The 19979-nt window shown below is 42.7% G+C and overlaps 2 protein-coding genes across 2 annotated transcripts in view; one reads left to right on the plus strand and one right to left on the minus strand.

The window, feature by feature from the left end:
- JMJD1C (jumonji domain containing 1C) overlaps positions 1–442 on the minus strand; it is a 160831-nt gene extending 160389 nt beyond the window's left edge. The window contains exon 1 of the mRNA XM_072339727.1: positions 333–442. The gene's annotated coding sequence lies outside the window, so the exon portion shown is untranslated. The remainder of the gene's footprint in view (positions 1–332) is intronic.
- A 256-nt stretch (positions 443–698) lies between these two features.
- Positions 699–19979, plus strand: part of REEP3 (receptor accessory protein 3) — a 36636-nt gene continuing 17355 nt past the window's right edge. The window contains exons 1-2 of the mRNA XM_072340685.1: positions 699–797; positions 16240–16312. Coding sequence (XP_072196786.1) covers positions 766–797; positions 16240–16312 — 105 coding nt within the window. The 5' untranslated portion in view covers positions 699–765. The remainder of the gene's footprint in view (positions 798–16239; positions 16313–19979) is intronic.

The following is a 19979-nucleotide window of genomic DNA, read 5'->3' on the forward strand; positions in this document are numbered from 1 at the left end:
TCAGGTGCAGGCAGCAGTCTGTGCGACCCACGTAAGTACGTGTCCTTACACAGCCTTTGGAACTGATTATTTCTACACTGATATTGAAAACCATGGAAGCTGTCAGGCTCATGATGTGGCTCACGATGCTGTACCCGTGTGTCTAGAGCTGCTCTGCAGAGGCCTGGCCTGAGGAGCTGCACCCTGACCTGGGCCACAGTGAGGGAACACGAGGGAAAGTGTGGGTACGGGTGGGCAGCTCGGCCTGCCCTTTACCAAGCGGTCCAAGGGAAGAGATGAGAAGGGGAGAAAGGGGCCGTGTTACATTCCTCCCTGATCAAATTAAATTGTACCTGCTTCTATCTCCTCGTGCATCATCAGCGTGACGACTGTTGCGCAAAGGGCGTCTTCGTTTTTCGGTCTAAAAATAGGCGGCACTTTACGGCCGCACTCACAGGGCGGGTGACTAATCCAGGCTCATCAGGCAGGGACAGGACGTTACCGCACCAACCTCGGGGGTTGTGAGCAGGGGGTCAGCCCGGCTCCTACAGGGGACTGGATGGCAGAGGCAGGCCGGGCAGGAGCCCGTCACCGCTCCTCTCAGCACAGCCGAGGGCGGGCCGCGGGAAGCACCTCAGCGCTCAGCCTCGGCCGGCACAGTGCGCATGCGCGGTGCCGCCGGGCTCCGGCGGCGGGAGGGGAGGGGCGCGAGGGGAGGGGCGGCGCGGCGCGCGGCCATTCGGGCCCGGCTCGCCGAGGGGACGCGCCGCCGCCGCGGCCGCCGCGATGGTCTCCTGGATGATCTCGCGGGCCGTCGTGTGAGTGCCGGGAGCGGGCGGCGCCGCGTACATCCGTCTCGTCCCGGGGCTTCCCACGGAGGGGGGGCGGCGGGAGGGAGGCGGACCTCGTAGGCCCCCGGGCGCCGCCGTTGGGCCCCCGAGCGGGGGCGGCCGCGGAGCGCGGCGCGGCCCCGGCTCTTTGGGCGCAGGTGTGGCGGGGGCGGCCGGGGGCTGTGCGGAGCAGCCGCGGCTCTGCGTCTTCCGCCGGCTCGGAAGGGCTGCGCCGAACCCCTCTGCCTAATGCAACGCGCAGCGCTGCTTCTGTCCGCGGCCCTTCGCCAAGTGAGGTGGAGGGAGTGGCGCGCAGCTGGCAGCAGCGGAGCCGAGGGCCACAGCGCTCACCGCCACGGGTGCAGGCCGCCCCCTCGGGCCGGGAGCGGTCGGCTGTCGCGGTGCGTGGTGAGCGCTGCTAGTAAATGAGTGCGAATGAAGCTGTAAGGGCAGGTTGGTAACTGTCAGCAGCGTGTGGCGGCTCGGTCTGTCCTGGCCCGGTTCTTGCTGCGTTGCTCGAGTTGAGATTATGCTGCGTGTGAGTTCTTGCCAAGCTAATGAGCTGATCCTGTGCACAGAGCAGTGCTGCGAGTGCCTGAGTGAGTGCCAAGAGCAGCAGGAGTGTGTAACCCGGTGCAGGGGGTAATAAACAGGACTTCCTCGTTTTGTTGGTGACAAACTTCTCCCCTAAGCCGCCTGGTGTCATTTCAGTTCACGACTCGATTTGCTGTCAGGATGTCTTCTCGTGCAAAGTATGTTTGTTGCTGTGGTCTCAGCACTACACAAGTAACAGTCCCTCATCTGTCCTCTGTCCTTCTGCCCTTTATGAGACCTGTCAGATGACTGAAATGGCTGGAAAGAGCTGTGTCTCACAGCTGGTAAGGAACGATGTTGGCTGTGGGAAGAATTGCTGCCATTCTGTCAGCATGGTCTTCCCATGGGCAGTAGAGGGACGATGCATACCCATACTTTTTTTTAAGTCAAACTAACTGCTGAACCTGTTTCTGCTTGGTTATATGGAAACACCAAAACCAGAGGATTTTGCCTTTAACCGTGTTTTGAACTGCACTGGCTGTAAAGGAAATAACAGCAGTGCTGGGCACCTCTGTTTCCAACAAGGAGGTTCTTGTTAAGTTGCTTGTAGTGGCTTCCTCTCCCCTCCCCTTTGAAATTAGCTACTAAGCAGTATACTTGCGCTATTGAGGATTAAGTCCTTTGTGGGCCTGACCAATATCACAGGCATTTAAGGTGATAGCTGCTCCAGTGCACAGTTCTATTGCAATAAAGGACAGCGCATTACTCAGGCTGGTTTTCTGCTTTACTGACTCACTTCTGCGTGCTCATTATTTTTGCTAAAAAGAGAGTATTTGATACTATTTATAAATCCTCTTCACCTTCTCGTGCCCTAGTTTCCCAGCTGTGGGACTTAAACCTTGCTAGTGCTTAGCTTCCTGGGTAGGAAGTTTAGTGCATCCAGAAGAGCACTTGTGTAGCTTGGAAACTTATTTAACTTTGCTTAATAAAGTAAAATTCACACAGAAAGGACAGGTGAGAGATATCATGAAAATAGAGATGGTGTGACATGTTTTTAGTCAAGTAGTCTTCAGACTGTCTTCCTTTCTCTCTTTTTCTCAATATTCATTATACAGTCTTCCTCTTCTTGATCTGTTTTGCTTCCTGATATCTTTCCAGGCTGTTCCAGTGGCTGTTTCTCTGACTTGTGCATCATCAGTTGGTTAGAAGTGTGCTATCTCTTCAGTAAAGCCTGCAAGGAAGATGAAAATACTTTTAACCAGTATGTAGATGCTGAGACCTGAGGTTTTCTGCTATTTACTCTATCATTTTCATTTTTGTCTGCTGTCTTTCTTTTGTATATGAGAGCCATACAGATTTTGTGCTGTCCATAACAAGTCATAACAATCCATAACAAAAAGTTCTCTTATCCTCTTTCTGGATGATCTGTTGTCTTCACGAGTGGTTGGAAGGGGCAGCAGTTGGTCTAGCTGCAGTGCAAGTCCTCCTTTGCTGGCAGACCTGCTCTTTGTCAAAGTAAAAAAAAACAAGCCAGCAAAGTATGCATTTGTAGGTGTGTCACAGTGCCCTCTGAATTTTTCATACGGAGGACTTGTCCTGACGTGCACCTCCTAAGCAAACTAGCTTCTGGTTCAGTCTGAGAACTTGCAATTCGGAGTTCATCAGCTAGAAATAATTTGGTTAGAGCTTGAAGGAACCAGGGAATGGAGGTAGTAGAGAATTAGAATTCTTAATTGCATGTGAATTGTCTTGAGGAGTCATCAGCAGGGAGTGGTTAAAACTCACTGCTTTGTGTTCTTTGGCAAAACTTAGCTTTAATGAAGAGTTTTGCTTTCTTGCTTTAAATACTTCAGCATGCAGGCTTGTGAAATATATTGTGCTAGTTGTGTATCTTCAGTGGAGAAGCGGAAGGCTTGAAGCACATAATTAGAATACCTTTTCATTTTAAGGTTTATGGGGTGCTGTTAAGAGTAAGTATAGGTTGTTAGTTGTTCCACTCTGGCTATTGCAACAGTTTTAAGAAGGGTTACTGCAATATTTTTCCATCTTTGCGCTTCCAAAAAGCCAAGAGAGAGGTAGTAATTTGTTTCGGAGTCTCGGGGAATTTCTGGAAGTGTTACACTTTGTCAAGTACTCAGTCTCTAATGGTGGGAATTCTTAAAATTGTGGCTGGTTGTCTTGTTATCTTGTAGCCCTGTCTGACTGATCTGCTTTGATTGCTCGTTCTTCTCGTTTATAGGGTCTGAGCAATTGTGTACACATCAGTTGCTGAGACAGTGTATTTAGTAGTAAACACACTGAGTACGTGTCAGTCACAGCCTGGTATGGATGAGATCAGACTATTCTCTTGTGCCAAGCAAAGATGTTATGCATCCTAAATAAAAAAAGGAGATGGCCATTTTGTTCTTGCAATCTGTTAAAGCAGACTGTCTGCTGTAATCTGTTAACTTTTCCTCCCTCCTCACGTAAAAAATGGAAGTTGCCCCATCTGCGTTGCTTTGCAGCGCTCGCTCTACCCCTGTATTTAAGCATGTTTGCCTTCCAGTAAAGTTGTTTGAAAGTCTCAGCTGTTGGAAAGGTGAGCTGTAGTGGACTGCAGGAGAAGGGATTTTTCTGAGGTATTTGTAGCTGCTTTTTTTTTTCTGCCTATTCCCCACTTCCACTTTAGTGCCTTACGAAGAGCACGGGTGTATGAATAACACTTTCAGCAAGTGTTCCACAGCTGTGGAATTAGGCTATAGCTGCAGCTATGTGAACCTGGACAAAGACTGTCTGGGGCACATGGGAGCTGACCTGGAGATGGGGAGTAGCATTGCTCTTTCAGCTTTTGCTGCTTTATGCATTAGAACTGTTTGTTTCCTTGCAGTTTCCATGTGAGTGTGTATACTTCGTAAGCCTGGATTATGTCTTGCTCTTGAATTATAAAGGTTTTTATTAAAAGCAAGTGCAAAAAACAAAATCTTTTTGTTCTTGTTTGCTAATAAAAACACTGTCAAATGTCTTGCTTGAAACAGCCATTGTTCATGAGATAGAACTGAGTGTAACGATACTGCCAACATGGTGTGTGGAAGTAATAGCTATATGCAGCCCGACCTTCAAGTCAGAATGGCCCTTTGTGGGAAAGTTCCTTCATCTGTAGCCTTCTCTTGTTGTGGCTGGATGCTTCCAGCCGAAGCCTGAAGAATGCTGAGTGCTGTCAGACCCGGAATGTGCTTCCATTGTAAAGACCCATAAATCCCAGCTGCACCTGTGGGGGAGAGGAGAAGGATTTGCTGTCACGGTGAGTGAAAAGAGTCCATCAATCATCACGTGTCAGTTATCCTTGACACTTGATGCTATCCTTAAACGTCTAACCAGCTTGTTGCTGGGAAAGGCCATCCTTTTGCCCTTCCCCCATCCTCTGCTTTCCAGAGAGGCCCCAGTCTGTGTGGCCACAGGACAGTGCAGGTTGTTTTGTCTGCTGAAGCGTGCTTTCTTTAAAGATCCTTTAGAGGGGGCCATCTCTGCTCATTTCCACTGAAGTGCACCAGCTCTTGCTGTTGTCATGTAGTTGCCATGTGCTTTGTAAATGCCATGTTGAGAATTAAAAGTTGCAGGAAGAAAACAGCATATTGCCAGTCGAGTTAAAGCATGCTCTGTATTCACATCCTTCACTTGCATGTTGATGCTTATTGGTTCTAGTGATGAGTCTAGTTACAGCAGTAGTGGTGCAGCTGTTCTCATTAAACAAGGCCTCCCGATTTTTAAAGGCTCTTAAATTTTGTAATTGGAAGTCTGTAACTATATATACATCAAGGGACTAAGTACGTTGTCCTGTCTATTGAAGGCTTAAAGTCATTTACATAATTGAGCAATGAAATCATTAAAATACTTCTATCCATGGTTCAGCTTTGCAGTTAGGTAATCCATATGTACAGTAAAAAGCATCTGCTTGCTAAGCTTGACTTGCAACACTTATTCTGTGAGCTCCTACAGTGCAGGATGTGACTGGATCTGACGGAGTTAGAAATGAGCGTGCCCGCTGCCTGCCTGACACACCTTTCCTTGTGTCAATGTTTGCTATGCAGTCCAGCTGCTCTTTTCTTTCCCGTGTTTATAGCATGCTGCAGATGCAGAGCATGCGTGATCAGCGCTCATAGCCCAGGGCGGCCTGGTGAACTGAAGCTCCCTGAAACAGATGGAGCACAACCAGAGGCATACTGCAGGATCTGACATTCTTACTTAATTGTCTTGGTGTGCGCTGTGTTACAGAATGTGCTGAAATCCACATCTGTGTTCTATGTGCTGTAGATAAAGGAATACCAAGAGCTGCGTGCTCTGGCACAGGAGGACATTGCTAATTAAACAAACAACCTCTACTCTCGTACGTTCTGCAAACCAATTTCTGCTTTGTCAGTGCATATCTCTGCATCTTAAGGTTTGCTCAGCATGGATGTGACTTCGTACTGTAACCACTCATTGGTTATTTTGTATGTAGAGCCCTGTCCTAAGAGGTGCCTATAAGGACATCTCTGGGGGAAGTCCCGTATGGAATCCTGATATCTAGATAAAGTAAAAAGTGCTTTGGCTTAGTGCTTTTAACCCTTGTGAGAAAATCTTTTTGGGGAAAAAAAAGGTAAAAACATGACTTGCAGAAACCTCTCTCCTGGTCTTTAATGTGCAAAGCAGCTCTTTCTGGGGTTATTGGTCCTGTTTGTTCTGGTTTTAAACCTTCAAAACATCCACTATTGAATGGGAGTACCTTCTGTAGCCCATTTAGGTACTTAGAGAACAAAAAGAAGAATATATGATCTCCGTGTTCTGGATCTCTCGCACCTTAAAGGCTTGCCAGTTAGATTGTAGTAATTGACTGCAGGAAAATGAGATGAGTTATACAGGGATGTAGGTAGGAAAGATTGACTGTTGTGCTTTTGCTGACCAGTGTGGCTTTAAACATGGTAGCCAATGTGCTGAGACGCTTTAACACAACAGTTGTAACTCCCCATAGAGGTCACTTGCATCCTGAGACCCCACAGACGATTTCTAGTGTAGTTTGTCACTGACAAAATAATGGGGTGTGACTTAGTTTCCTGGGTGTTCTATGGCCACTCTGCAAACATTGACATGCAGGTGAATTTACTTAGAAGAATGTTTTCCCTGTTATCATCTTGATAATATTGTTTGGTGTTCCAAACTGCCGGAACTTGTATCTGATGTTCAAAACCAACACAGTGCAGCCTCTTTCAGAAGCATTTAACTCAGTGTAAAAAAGCAAGGATCCACAAAACCATTACTTTTCCTGAAGTGAGTAGTCTGACAATGTTTTGCTTTCTTTTGCTAAGAAAGCTGTTGGGACTTGCACTGCTGGAAGGGGAGCACTGGAAAACAGTCCGTCCTTGTGCCTTCCAGCTGCAGTCTGGTTTTGTTATTTCCTCTTCCTGACTCCCTTCTTAATGCACTGATCAAAAGCACGGAAAGGGGAACAAGCAAAGTGCTCTCTTGCTTAGGGAGATCTTGATTGGTTTTGGTAATATCATTCCCTTTAGCTCTATTGTTAAAGAAAAAAAGAGTTATTTGCTATTGTGCTGGCATTACTCACCTTTGTCTGCTAATGTTTTCTTTCCACACTAGGGCTCTGTTCTGGAACACGTGGTTTCCTTTATGTCTAAAAGCACGCTTAGTGCTGCTCAAATTAAGCGTATTTACAAGTAGGTTGCTTTAGAAGCCATGGATGGAGCTGATCTATTCACATCTTAAAGCAGTGAACAGCTGAAGGTTCATGTAGAATACAGTATGTCCACAGAAACATAAAACACATTATTTTTAGTCTCTGCTTTAGCTGTCAGTAGCTTACTGTAGATGCAGTTTAAATGGTGCTGGTTTCACAATTCAACATTAGAATTATCACTGGAAGCTGTTTCTCAATAGTAATAATAGCCTTGAAGATCTAGGACTTGCCCCAGCAGCACCTTGTGTTCGTGTGTATGCACGTGTGGTTGGGCAGCAGCCTCTTCCACCCTCTCTGTCCTTTCCTGCTTTATTGAATGAACCTCTGGAGAATGAGGTTCAGAAGGGAGGAAAGTTGTTTCTCAGCGTGGCATTTCTGATGTTAAGTTACTAATAGGGCTGCAGTTTGTTAGAGGTTCGGCATGTTGTCAGTTCTGGACTTGGTGTCTAGCACTGCACCCAGAGTTTTTCTTAACACAAGCTGTAATTGAGGAAATGTGTGTACTTTGGAATGACAAGTCCAGATGTTATCCCAGTGGTATCTGCCAAATACAAAGAAGAAGCCTTTTTCCTATGTACAATAAAAAATGTTTTTTGTTTTTTTAAATTATTATTATTATTTTTAATGCTCTAAGAGGTTTTAGAAATGCCATTTTGGGTCTTTATCATTAGCAGAACTGTTTGGAAATCAAAAACCTTTAGGCAAAAATTGAGATGTAAATAGCTTGTGATGATCAAAAGTGAACAACGGTCACACGAGGAAGAAATAAGGCTTGTTGTATTTCAGCTGGTGTTGTGTGGCTGCGTCACTTTTCTTTGCTAAAATACATTTGTCTTTTTTTTTAGGGTTTTCTTTGTAGAAGCTTGACCTTGAGGCTGCTTTGAATCAGCCCCCCAGGTTATAAGATGTACAGTGATTAAATTGGAGCTTTCTGAGCCTTCGGGTTATAAACTGTGCTTTCCTATTTAAAGCCAAGCAACCAGACTCAGTATGGCTACATGGCTGTGTGGTTTGTCTTTTATTTCTATATGGCTTAGGAATGAAATGTGGTTTATCTTGGAAAAAGCATAAGGAATTTTTAGTTGGGACCACTCCTATTGTAAATGTTAGCTTCCTATAACTGGTAATTCTGATGTTGATTGTGCTCCAGAAATGCTGAGAGAAGACATTCCACTGTGGCATTCTGCTGCACCAGCTGTGGCTGACGGTGCAATTCCAAAAGCAGTGAGGTGCTCCAAAGTTTCTAGCTGACCAACATCAGGTGAAAAGCAAAGTGTTTGTTTGTTTGCTTGTTTTATCTCTGTATCATTCAGCGGTGTTGGAGGGATTGTGCCTACACTGTAGGTGATGTTGAGGCAGAGGCCAGGAGGGCAAAACTCCAGTGTGATGGGTAACTTTAAAGCCACTTTACAAAGCTGAAGAAAGCTTTAGAATCCACAGATGGTGATAATGAGCATAACTTCAGGAGGATATCGAATGTTTTTCCTCTAGTATCAGCAACAGTAGAGCTACTAGGTTGCTGGACTTCCATAGTTCATGTTGGATGTCAAGTTACGTTTTTCCTTATGCAGCTCCTGAGATGATGCATAAAACATGCTTGAACACAAAGAATTTCTGTTCATCTTGTGCGGCTGAGACGTGAACGCACGCACTATGTAATATTGCATGGGATTTCTGTGATGAGTTCCACAGCTTGATCCTGAAGATAGCATAGTGTGGGGTAAATAAGCCCAAGTTAAAGCTTTAAAAACAACTCCAGATGGCAAAAAATTTCTTTCTCCCAGCACTAAGGAAGGATTACTGCCACAGAATAGTGAATTATCTTGCTTTGGATCTTAAATATGTTATAGGGTGAGGCTGCTTTAAATGTCCAATAGAGTTGCTGTAATGATAATGTGTTTTTGTGGGTTTTTTTGTTTGTTTCGTTTTTAAATTGCTTTGTTTTGTTCTTTCCAAGTTTTCCTGGTGTTTCTGTTTTTCCACAGCATTTGCTTTTGTTTCTGTCAATTGCAGAACTTTGTTCCTTGCCTTAGCATTGCTCTGTTCAGCTGCAGTGTCTCACTGTGTCAGTTACCATTTTGTACTTGCTGAAAAAACATCTTCATTGTGCAAACCTGAATGCTATCCAATCACTTTGCCAACATAAGGATCTTTGAGATCTCTAAGATCTGAAATTTAAGAGCATTAAATGTGTTGAAAAACTTGCAGTTGGCGGTGCTGAGGTGATAGTATTTGTTTTATTCTTCTGACACTTGCCCTGCCTCTCCACACATCTGACTGTGCATGTTTTGGAAACTTCTGTAGCATGAAACCTCTGAAAAGAAATGGCCACTGACTTGATGTGAGTTGGTTCAAGTTACTATAATGAACAATCTTTCAGTGTGCAAATTAAATTGAAATGGAAGGTGTTTGCAAGGTCTGGCCTTAATATAATGGACTTAATGTTGCTACACATAAATTAAGGCCTACTTAAATTGTAGGAGCCTTGAATAATATTTTGAAGACACTGAGTAAAGCTAATATTAGCAAGAGGGTATATGGGAGAGTCAGGCAGTTGTTCTTGGCTTCAGACTACCAGAGCCAACAAGTTAAGTGTTAAAAGCATATATAATTAGAAGTTTCTCAATTAAAATTGAGTGTCTCCTCCTAGAATTTGTGGGCTACTTTTGTTCAACACTTCATCTGCATGAAACCAGTGGTGTTTTAGGAGCTTATCAGAAGTATCCCAAATTGACAGGATCACGTAGCTCATGAAAACAGTATGATTCTGCAATGGTAGTAAATATGAAGAACTGTTTCAGAAGTGAGCGAGCTCATTAACTTGTTTCTTTGTCAACTTTGTCATGATTATGTAAACACTTTTAAAATATACTCTTGTAGATTAGATCTTATGTGGCCTGGCTGTTTCTGTGTACCTCTATATAGGCATCAGCTTTCCTCACTGAACCTCAAAATATTTACAACCTCAGTTGTTTTCTTGCTCATCTGCTCTGTGGAACGAGCTTATTGATGCATGTGGTGAATATAGAAAATAGTTGTTGAAAACTTGAGTGAGTTTGATTTGTTGTTTTTTTTTTTTTTTTTTTTTTTTTCTCATAAAAAAACCAAACAACAAGAAAACCCAACAGAAACGAAGCAGGTCAGCCGGTCTCTTGTAACTGACACCTTCAAGCCAGCCATCTACCCTTGCTGATCATGAAAAGAAAAGCATGGTTTGGTACAAGGACATCTTCTATTTTGATCAAAGGAATTCTGGGTTCTCAAGGGTTGTATGAGAAGTAGGTGTAACCATTGATAATTGTTGGTTAGTTCTCGATGTTCAGTCATGTTCCTGAATGATGCTGCAGGTGGCTGCTCAGAGACCGTGAATACTTGGCTTGCAGTGGCAAACAGTCATAGCAATGAGAGACTTCAGAGAGTATTAAGGTAGATATGAGGGAAGATAGCTTATCTGAAGCTGGAGTAAGTGTGAGTAGCTTTGGGAATTGGTACTTTTCCAGCAGGGATAAAATTCTGCTCTTGATTGAAGAGTTAGGTGAAAGATCTAAATTGATAAAGATTACTTTGTGTTGAAGGCCTTCAGTGTTTGTTCTTTAGCTTGTGGAGATGCTAGAGCTGAATCATGTGGCAGTGTTAAAAGAATCTTTCGGTTGCTTGGAAGCTATGAGATCACCTATTGACTGTTGTGTAAACGTGGCTGATTTTAGTATGTAAACAGGAAGCAGTGCAGGGACACTCAGGACACTATTATAGTACAAGTCAGGCACGTGTTGCATCCACTAATAAGTAGGCATGCAGAGTAGTGGCTAAGACTTAGGTAACAATTTCTATCCCTAATGTATTTTTTGTGTGTTTTCCAGTACCAGCTTGTTAGAATTTTCCATACTGCTGGGTTTATTGGGCTTTTTCACTGTATTGAAGAGCATTTAAGTAGTCTCTTTTCAGTGGTGATGGTTTCTCCAGGCTTGTACCTGTGACAGGAGGTGAGTTGCTTTGTAGGGTTTACATACAGGTAGTGCCCTTAGAAGAGAGAAATCTTGAGAGTTGTGTTGTACCTGTAGTGATGCAGCTTCTTCATGTTACAGTGTCCATCATAACCTGGTAAGAGTGTAGCTTTGCTTTGGGAGTTAGTACAGTGTTCATACCTCCCAAGGGCCTGAAGAGAAGGCTGATACAATGAATATACAGCACGTTCCTTGCTGAGAGTGGGACTCAGCGCGTCTGCCTGCATCTGGGTGCATTGCTGGCTGGCTGAACAGGCCCAGTAGGCTGCAAGCTGTATGTAGGCTGAGCTGGAAATTCAAAGTTGATTCACCCTGAAGGATGTAGCTTATCTAACGTGTGTGGATATTAACTGTTGATTAAGACTTCTCTGATTATATATTTTTATCTAGAGCTTTGTAGTAGCAAATAGAATGAGTAACAGGCAACCTAGAAAATACTGTGAGAGTCACTAGTGTTTTCAACTGTGGGAATTCTTAAAGGAATGTATTAGAATGATATTTAATGGTGGCATAGAAGGGCAAGTCTTCATTCTAGACTCGAAAAGATGTTTCACTGCATAACAAACAGGTTAATCAAAGATAACAGTGCTTCATTGGCATGTAAGTCTTGTTTTCTCTGAGAGAAACCTGGCAAGCCTATGCAGATAGGCAATCGATCTTACTGGTGTATCTTGGCCAAGAGTAAGATTTCAGTACAGAACATCCTTTATGGGAGATGATTTTTTCTAATATATATTTATGCTTTGTCTCCTTTTAGGCTCCTTGCAACGATTATTATACTTAGGAGTGTACTTGCATGAGGACAGGGAGGAGGTTGGGGGAAAAACAGCAAAAGTAGGACACGACTTGGTAGGAAGTTCAGTTTATCCTTATGCTCTCCTATTCCATTTTTGTCTAATGCTGTTTTTTGTAACGACTTGGATGCGTACTCTTTAAATGTAGTTTGTTGTGGTTAGAGTAGCAAAATCTGGCTCAGTTTTGTCAGTTGTTGAGAGAGGGAAGGTCTTGGTTTAGTGTAGTGCCTTTCAAAAGCATTCAGGATGAAAATGTAGGGCTGAGCAAAGGTTGCAGCTGGCTTAGTGTAGGACTTGGTACCAAGCTGTAATCCTCAAGGTGGGAGGTGCCAGAGAGGCTTGACTTGGACTTTCTTTTTAACTGTAGCTTTTTTCCCCCTTAATAGGGTTCTTATAAGTACTCATTATGCTTTATGTTGATTGCAAGTATACCATGCAGATGTTTAACAGTTAAAACGTATTTCATAGCTTCTCATATTTTATGCATCACAGCCCTCCCTCCCCCAAAAAAGATGAGTCCTTTTTACAAATAGTGTGTAGTCTGAGCAAGTGAGTTACTGCTTTTCCAATGTGTGCTGATCAAAACCCTAGAGATATTTGTTAATGGGTATGACCATATATTTCTTTTTAAGTCCAAGACCAGCCAGCCAACTCCAGTACCATTCTTCAGAATAAATTTCATTCTGTTTAGATTCCACTAGCAAGATTCCCTTTCAGAAGGAATCTTGCTTAAGCTAAACTGTCTAAACAAGGTCTGGAACAGTAATTGTATATAGTATGCACTACGTACAAGTTTATGCACAGGTATTGCCGTGTATTTGAGGCTTTGATAACACACACACCACTACCCACCTACCCTGGAGTCATCCATGTTACCTCTAGCACATATTTTCATGTATTACCTGCTCTTGCAAAGCATGTGTGTGAAGGGAATGGAAGATGCTCCTGTCATAAATCATGGTGAAAGACCACTGTTGGGAAGGGAAACTGGATGGGGTCAGCAAAGTAAGGGAGGGTGTCAGGCATTCATATTCACTTCCATGATTTTGTGCAGACAGGGTAGATTTGTTTCTTTGTTCTCCAACCTGACAAATGCTGTCAAGTGATTCCTCAGGATGTTGGTGCATATTAGTAATGTAAATGCACACATTAACGAATATTTGGTTCCCTGTCAGTCTGTGCCAAGACTGTCAGCCTGTCAGTGGGTGGGTAAATAACCCTCATCTGTTATCAAACTTGTTAGGGCAAGCATAGTAAATGACATTGTCCCTGAAGTATCTTACATTGACCAAGTGTCCTGAACAGCTTGTACTATCAGGGAATACTTGTGGCCCTTGTCTCTGCATTTCAGAGAAACAAAAGAATGAAATTCCAGACACCTTCCAGTGCTTCTGGCAATCCTTTGGCAATGCCAGCACACTGAGGTTGTAAATATGCTGTTGGTTTAATGGCTTCATGTTTTGGGAGTGTTGACGCAAGCTGTACTTCTGAGAGACTTAAAGAATTTCATAGTGTCATATAAATAGAGAATATGTCTAAAATAGTTATTTATATTATGTACAAACTTGAAAACATGAGTGTTGTTTACCTGGCTGGATGTGTTCTATGGCCAACATCTCATTAATTGGTCAGATGTGAGCTCTGCTGCTTCACTGCAGAAATTACTGTTTCTAATAGTTGTGTGTGATAATGCACAACTATTGTTGAGTGTGCAGGACTGTTGATTATGTGATAACACAGGTGATGTGTGTTTTAACAGCTATATCGGTACGCAAATGTACTGCTCTGTGGTTTCATAAGAAACACCTCTCTTGGAGTGAGCACAATGTCCATGGAGGAGTGGCTGTACCGAAGGAGTGCTGCACAAGCTATTGAGTGCAGCTGGGAAACAGCAATAGCTAGGTGGACGATTGGCAGAGAAATTACACTGGTAAGCAGGATTATACCTCTAGATCTACTGGAGAAATAAAGCAAATGATATCACGCTCGGCTGAAATCTGTTTCCATCTGTGGAAGCTGGCTTTATTCTTGTCTGCTACATTAGTGCAGCGTGCTAATGTACGCTGTGAAGTATAAAGTAGGTTTTAAAAATAACACTCAAGCTTTTATGTTTGAAAAGCTTTGGGCTAGTTGGTACATCCTTCAAATGCATTGTGTACTTACTGTAAAAACAGCAGCAGAAGAATGTGCTTGTAATGTCTGACAGTAGGTACTGCTAACGACCCCGATATGTTGGGGGTATTGGTGTGAACAGAAAATGCTCTGCTGTTGTAGCTTTGTCAGTAGTGCGGATTGTACCCGGGCTCCCTAATGCCGTTCTGCTGGTTGCTGCCTCTGTCTTCAGTCAGCTGCAGTGAGCAGCCTTACTGTTAGCTCTGCACTAATCTGTGATTTATAGATTGAGGGCAAAACTGAATTTGCTGGAATACAGATCTGCCAGCTGGGGAAAAGCAGCTGCCTTTGTCATGTCTGTGTTGTATTGGGTGCTGTTCTGTTTCTCACTTGAGGTGTTCTGTAGCTGAGCTTTGTGATCTCCTTACTGCTACTTCAGGAGCAGTCGTTCCCAAAGCAGTACTCTCAAAAAGAGATCCCATTATATCAGATGATCTAGCAGACTTTCAAGGATATTACAAATGGAAAAAATTGCTGTTGGAATTTGAAATTAAAACTTAGCTTTTAAAATAATAGCAGTGTTACTTGGCAGTAGATTGAATGGAAAACTGCAGGCCAAAGATCTACTCAGTAAAAGATGGAGTCTGTTTGTTTCTCTTTTGCCTGCTTCACAGGAAGAAACTGGCATGTGCAGTCTGCAAACAGCTGTATAAATAACTTTGGACTGTTTTGGACAATTGTGAGGTGTTTAGATGACCGGTAACCACTGACATGTAATTATGAAGCCACCTGACAGTTAGCAGTGGTTATGATGTTCATAAACCTCTTTTGTGTCCTTACTATTCAAAGAAACTTCCACACTTATAAAGTAACTGTTACATTATTGGATTAATGAGGCTTTTCCTTATCTCTGGTGCTTAATGGTTCGAGTTTCTGCCTGAAGGAACAGGAAAGGTGAGCACCATTAGAGCTGATGGGTTGCTGGATGGGGTATTACACAGGGACAAAGAAGAGAGGAAGAGCTTTCCTCTGCAGGAGTTCATCAGGTCTAGTATTCCTTCTTGTGTTCCTTCCATGTCTCGTGTGTTTGGAGTGAAGACTTTTTTGGACCAATGTAGTCATGATCTCCTCGTAGTCAAGAGGAATAAAAACACTTTAGGGTGTTCTGACCCTGTATCCAATCTGTCAAACTCAACTGTACACGGGTGCCTTGTATACTGGGGAAGCTGTGGCAGTCTTTGCTGTTGGGGTGCTGCAGAAGGTGAAGACTCTGGGACCTTTTCCATTTAAAAACAAACAAACTCTGCTACTTTTTGTTTTGTACTCTCCAGTAGTACCAGTTACTTAAAGCTATGAAACATTTACATTTAAGTTGATTACTTACTTTGGTAAATTTTGACCATTTGAGTGTAAAACATCACTCAGATGGGCCCTTTAAAATACCATGTGATGCATCTTTCTTTGTGTGGCATTAAGAAGTTCTGAGCTTGCTTAGAAGGTCACTGGCTATCCCTAGAAGGGTGAATTTTTCCCACTTGTAACCATCCTCAGCAATTAGTAAGCAGTGTTGCAGTGGTGTAGGCAGACTTTTCTGTAGCTGCTGCTTTAGGCCATTGGCGCTAAGGGTGGGCAGATGCCTGGCTTTGCACAGGGTGATAAGCGGGTGAAAGAAAGCATGGAGCTCTTTCAAGGAGATGGCAACTACTGCTGTTCAATTAATTGTAAAGAACAGTTCCTCCAGTTTGTGGGCAATATTTTTAGTAAAGCTGCTGTGTAATAACAAACTTCTGTTATAGCAGGTCTTCTGATCCTGCTCTCGCTGTGCATTGGGTGGCACCCTCTCACTCTGCCCTCTGCACTTTGAGGAATTTTAGTGGAAACTGGCTGTCTAAGTGAAACTGAATTAATTCCCACTTGCTTGGATAACCACGTGTTTGTTTTGAAAAGTTCTAGCAACAGAAACTCAAACAGCAGAACTCCTTTTGTTAGAAGTGCTTTTGGAGAAACTCCTGGTCATCTGATAATAGGCAGAAGCATTAGTTCTGGCTTATCTCCTAGGGGCAGTCTCACGAAACTGCTGTCTTCAGGCATGCACTTGGTGTAGCTTTATTCGTACATATTGCAGGGCTTCCTCCATGCAACCTGTAACACTGATTTTTGTTTCAAACCAGAGAATGGTGTTTTCATTAGTAAGTTAGTTGGATTGCTCTAATGATGTATTGTTGCTGCTTTGCTGTGTATGATAAAACTAATTCTGAAAACTCTTTATTTTCTGACAGGCTGGTGTTTGGGATGCTGTATCCTGCGTATTATTCATACAAAGCTGTGAAGACAAAAAATGTGAAGGAATATGTAAGTCACGTTGCTTTTAATTGCTTAATTAATTAGATGCCTCTGCTGAGATAAAACAGAGACATTTTCATTATGTGGTGAAATAAATTATATGGAAGTTTGGTTTGATCATCTTGGCAGTAGATACAAAACCTGTGTGAATGTAGTGGCAGTGCTGTGTTTTTTCTTTTGAGTGATCACTTCTCAAACTTTTCATATTGGAATGTATCCAACATACTGTGCTGTCTGAAGAACAGGAGGGTTTTAAAACATAAATCTTATGTTAGCTGCATTTCCGTGAAGTACATGAAATAATGCAATTCTGGGTGGAGGAGAGGGGGAGAGGGAGAGGAAGTTTCTGAATTCTGCCAGTACCTGTGGGTAAGCTGTGACAGATTTGCTTCTTGGTGACCACGTCAGTAGTAGCAGTGGTTTAACTGTTGTATGGAAATCAAAAGGAGATCAGCCTGAGAAAAGGGGTAGCTCTGGGTAACCACTGCTCTTCTAAGATGAGGACAAATGTAACCAGGGAGGGAGAAGATCTGATTAAGATGGTGGGGAAGAGCGAAGCAAACCAACATAACCCAAACCATTCTATGATTCTATGGGGAAAGACAATTATGCCGTTCAGAACTCATCTGTTTATGTTTCAAAGTGAACAGTGATGACTGTTGCAAAAATGACATGCTGTTGTGAGAAGCTTTGGTCACTGAGTTATTTGCCTATTTTAAGAGACAGCCAAACTTCATTTTGGCAACTAACCTATTGCACTTCAGCTTGGCTCCCGGACTTAGAATAGTCAGTGCTATTGGAATTTTAATTTGGCAGTCATATCTGTGACTAAATACTGCTGTCTGGTTGTTTAATGGTGCTGCTCTGTACTTTGCTGCAGCGTCAAAATGCAGTAGCTGTTGTCCCTCCTCTTGTATGTCTTGCATTTAGCTTGGTTGTGTCAAGCTAAATTTGACACAGTAAGTTTGAGGCTTCAAAATGGACCTCATGTTCATACTTCTGATCAGCTTGTACACAGAAACTATGCCTTATTTGTGCATATAGAGCTAATGCCTGCCAGAGGTAAGCTTCTAGGAGGAAGAAATGTCAAAAGTAAAAGAACTTGCTCTGTACCATGCTTACTTTACTCTGTCAGGGAAGTGCGTAATGCAAACAACAGAAATCCAGTTTTCCTCCTTGCTCTCTCAAAAGGCATCTAAAGCATTAATAGAGGATGGCAGTTGCCAATTCTAATGAAAGAAATCATCCTAAGAAGTGATTAACAGTATGTTTTCTAAAAGATGATAATAAAAAAAACTATGAGCTAAGATTCTGACTTGGCTGTCCAGTTAGCAGTGACTTTACTTTTTTGAGATGCTTGTCACACCAGATCTTTAGTAGAGCTTCGAACTGTAGTTTTCCAATTGTTTCAAATGTTATTCAATTTGAAAGCACAATTTTTCAATCAGCTGTGGTCTTTGACCAGTCTCTGTATATGCAGTTGCATCCTCAATATTCCCCGGGCTGAGATGAATAAGAAACATCACATTGTTTCTAAGCCTTTAGTTTTTCAGTGCAGCTCTAAGACTTTTTCACAGCCAGAGAATGACAATGAACCTCAGTGAGCTACCACAACGTTGCCAGTTGCGATAAATGTCCAGAAACATCTTGGGAATGATCCATGTTTCATCTTACCATCTGGGTCATTTTCTTCAGTGTAGGTTACTGCAGTGTCCAAATGGCGCGGCTCTGCTGCCAGTCATGCTATGGCCCAAGTCCAGCTTCCTTACCAGGGCTGTGTGTGGCTCATTACCATCTGTTTCTGTTTACAGGATTTCAGGAGCTTTATACCAGTGACGTTTTGGACATAGCTGCTGCTTTTGCCAGGCTTTTGGTTTTGTTTTGCTGTTTTCTTTCATGGTATTGTGACATACCGTGTAGGTCACGGGGCTGCAAAATGTACACAGATAACCTGTGAAGAAGCGAGGGGTTTTTGCTTCTGTTCTTCATAATGTAAGGCATGTGTGGACTTTAAGTTCTAGAAATTAAGATCTTTTCCTTTGAGGAGAATTATTTGTTCTTTTAATTACCCTGGTTTAATGGAATGACTGAAGATCTTTGAGGAGTTTTTTCAGTGTATTGCACCGAAGTGCCCGCAATAATCATCAGAAACATAGTTTAGAAGTCTGAAAAACCAGACTTCTCAACTTGGCTTCAAAATCCTGACTTGAAAGGCTACGTGTGCTTCAGCTGGAGCCAGCAAAGATGAGCTTAACACTCAGTAGAAATAAAAGCCTGACAAAATAAATCTGCAGTTACCCTTTTAACATAAAAAGCAAAACCTAATCAAAGTTTCTGAAGCTTTTATCTTGAAGCATTGAGTTGGTAATGGTCTGTAGGACGGCATCAAAATATTGAATATTGCCTTTTGTTTTTCCTTATGTTTCTGGTATGGAAATCATTGCTTGCATGGGTTTGCTGTCAGGGATGCTTTAGTTCAGCAAGGATACAATTTGACCTGTGTTCTTGAGAATCTTTGCCCTGGCAGCAGCGGGACTCCTGGCAGACATCATGTGCCCTTTTGCAGAGCGCCTGCTTCTCTTCACAGCATCCAGAGAGAAACTCACCTTCTAGTGTTCCCAACTGGATAAATAGATGTTGATTAAATAGTGAATAGCCTGGGAAAAATACATGGGGGAAAAAAACCAGTATTGCGTGGCATTTTAAACAAGCAAAGTTGGAGAAAGGGTGGCTGTTCACTTTATGCAGGTGTTGACTCCGGTTCATGGAAGGGTCACCAGTCTAAATGTCACATGGCCTGTCAGAGATGACTTCAGCTGTTGTGTACGTTTGTCTTAGCTTAGTCAAGCCTGAAATATCTAAATCCTCTGACAGACTGAAATGAAGTGTCATCACATGACTGAGCTTCTTTTCAAATTGAAATGCAGGAAAGTATTTAAGATAAATAGGTCTCATGACAAAGGAAGTAGCTTCAAAGCTTAATGCACAGCTATGGAAAAGGCAGCAGTGTCGCATGGGGTTTTTGAGTACTTACTGAAGTCCACTTCAAAAACACGTATAGATCAAATCTGAGCCACATGCTCTGTGGGAAACTGGATACAACTGCTTTTGAAGGAGACTAACATGAATTTTAGACTTGAAATGAATTTACTGCATCTGGTTGCAGCAGTTGCTAATTATTATTTATTTTTTTTTAAAAGCATAGATGGCATTAGAATTTAAAAACCGTGGGTGTTCAGTTCAGCGCTGCTTATTCAGTTGTTTCTGATTAGCACTGACCTATTTTGGAAATATGTTATGCTTGGCCACTGATGATTTAGAGAAGACATGCGTGGATCCACTCTCGTAGTATTTGTTCTGAAAGATGTAATCTGTCTAGGAAAGAAAGTCTGAACAGATGTTCAAGGAAATTAGAGATGTAATTAACTACTAAAATGCAGGTTTGAGGGTTTCTTGTAAAAGCATCGTCTGATTCCAAAGGAGTATAGTGGAAATCTTAAAGCAACAACAAAAAAACAAAACCCAAAACAAACCCACCCCCCTTCAAGCCAAGCCAACAAAACCTCCACGTTCACAAATACAAATAGACTCTGAAGAAGAATTAAGGTGCATAGATGTCACCTCTTTTGTTAGCAAGAATTTTGTGGTTCTTGACATGTGAATAGCATTCAAATTC

The sequence above is a fragment of the Excalfactoria chinensis genome, chromosome 6, assembly GCF_039878825.1.
Source record: "Excalfactoria chinensis isolate bCotChi1 chromosome 6, bCotChi1.hap2, whole genome shotgun sequence".
In the NCBI taxonomy this organism is placed as follows: domain Eukaryota; kingdom Metazoa; phylum Chordata; class Aves; order Galliformes; family Phasianidae; genus Excalfactoria; species Excalfactoria chinensis.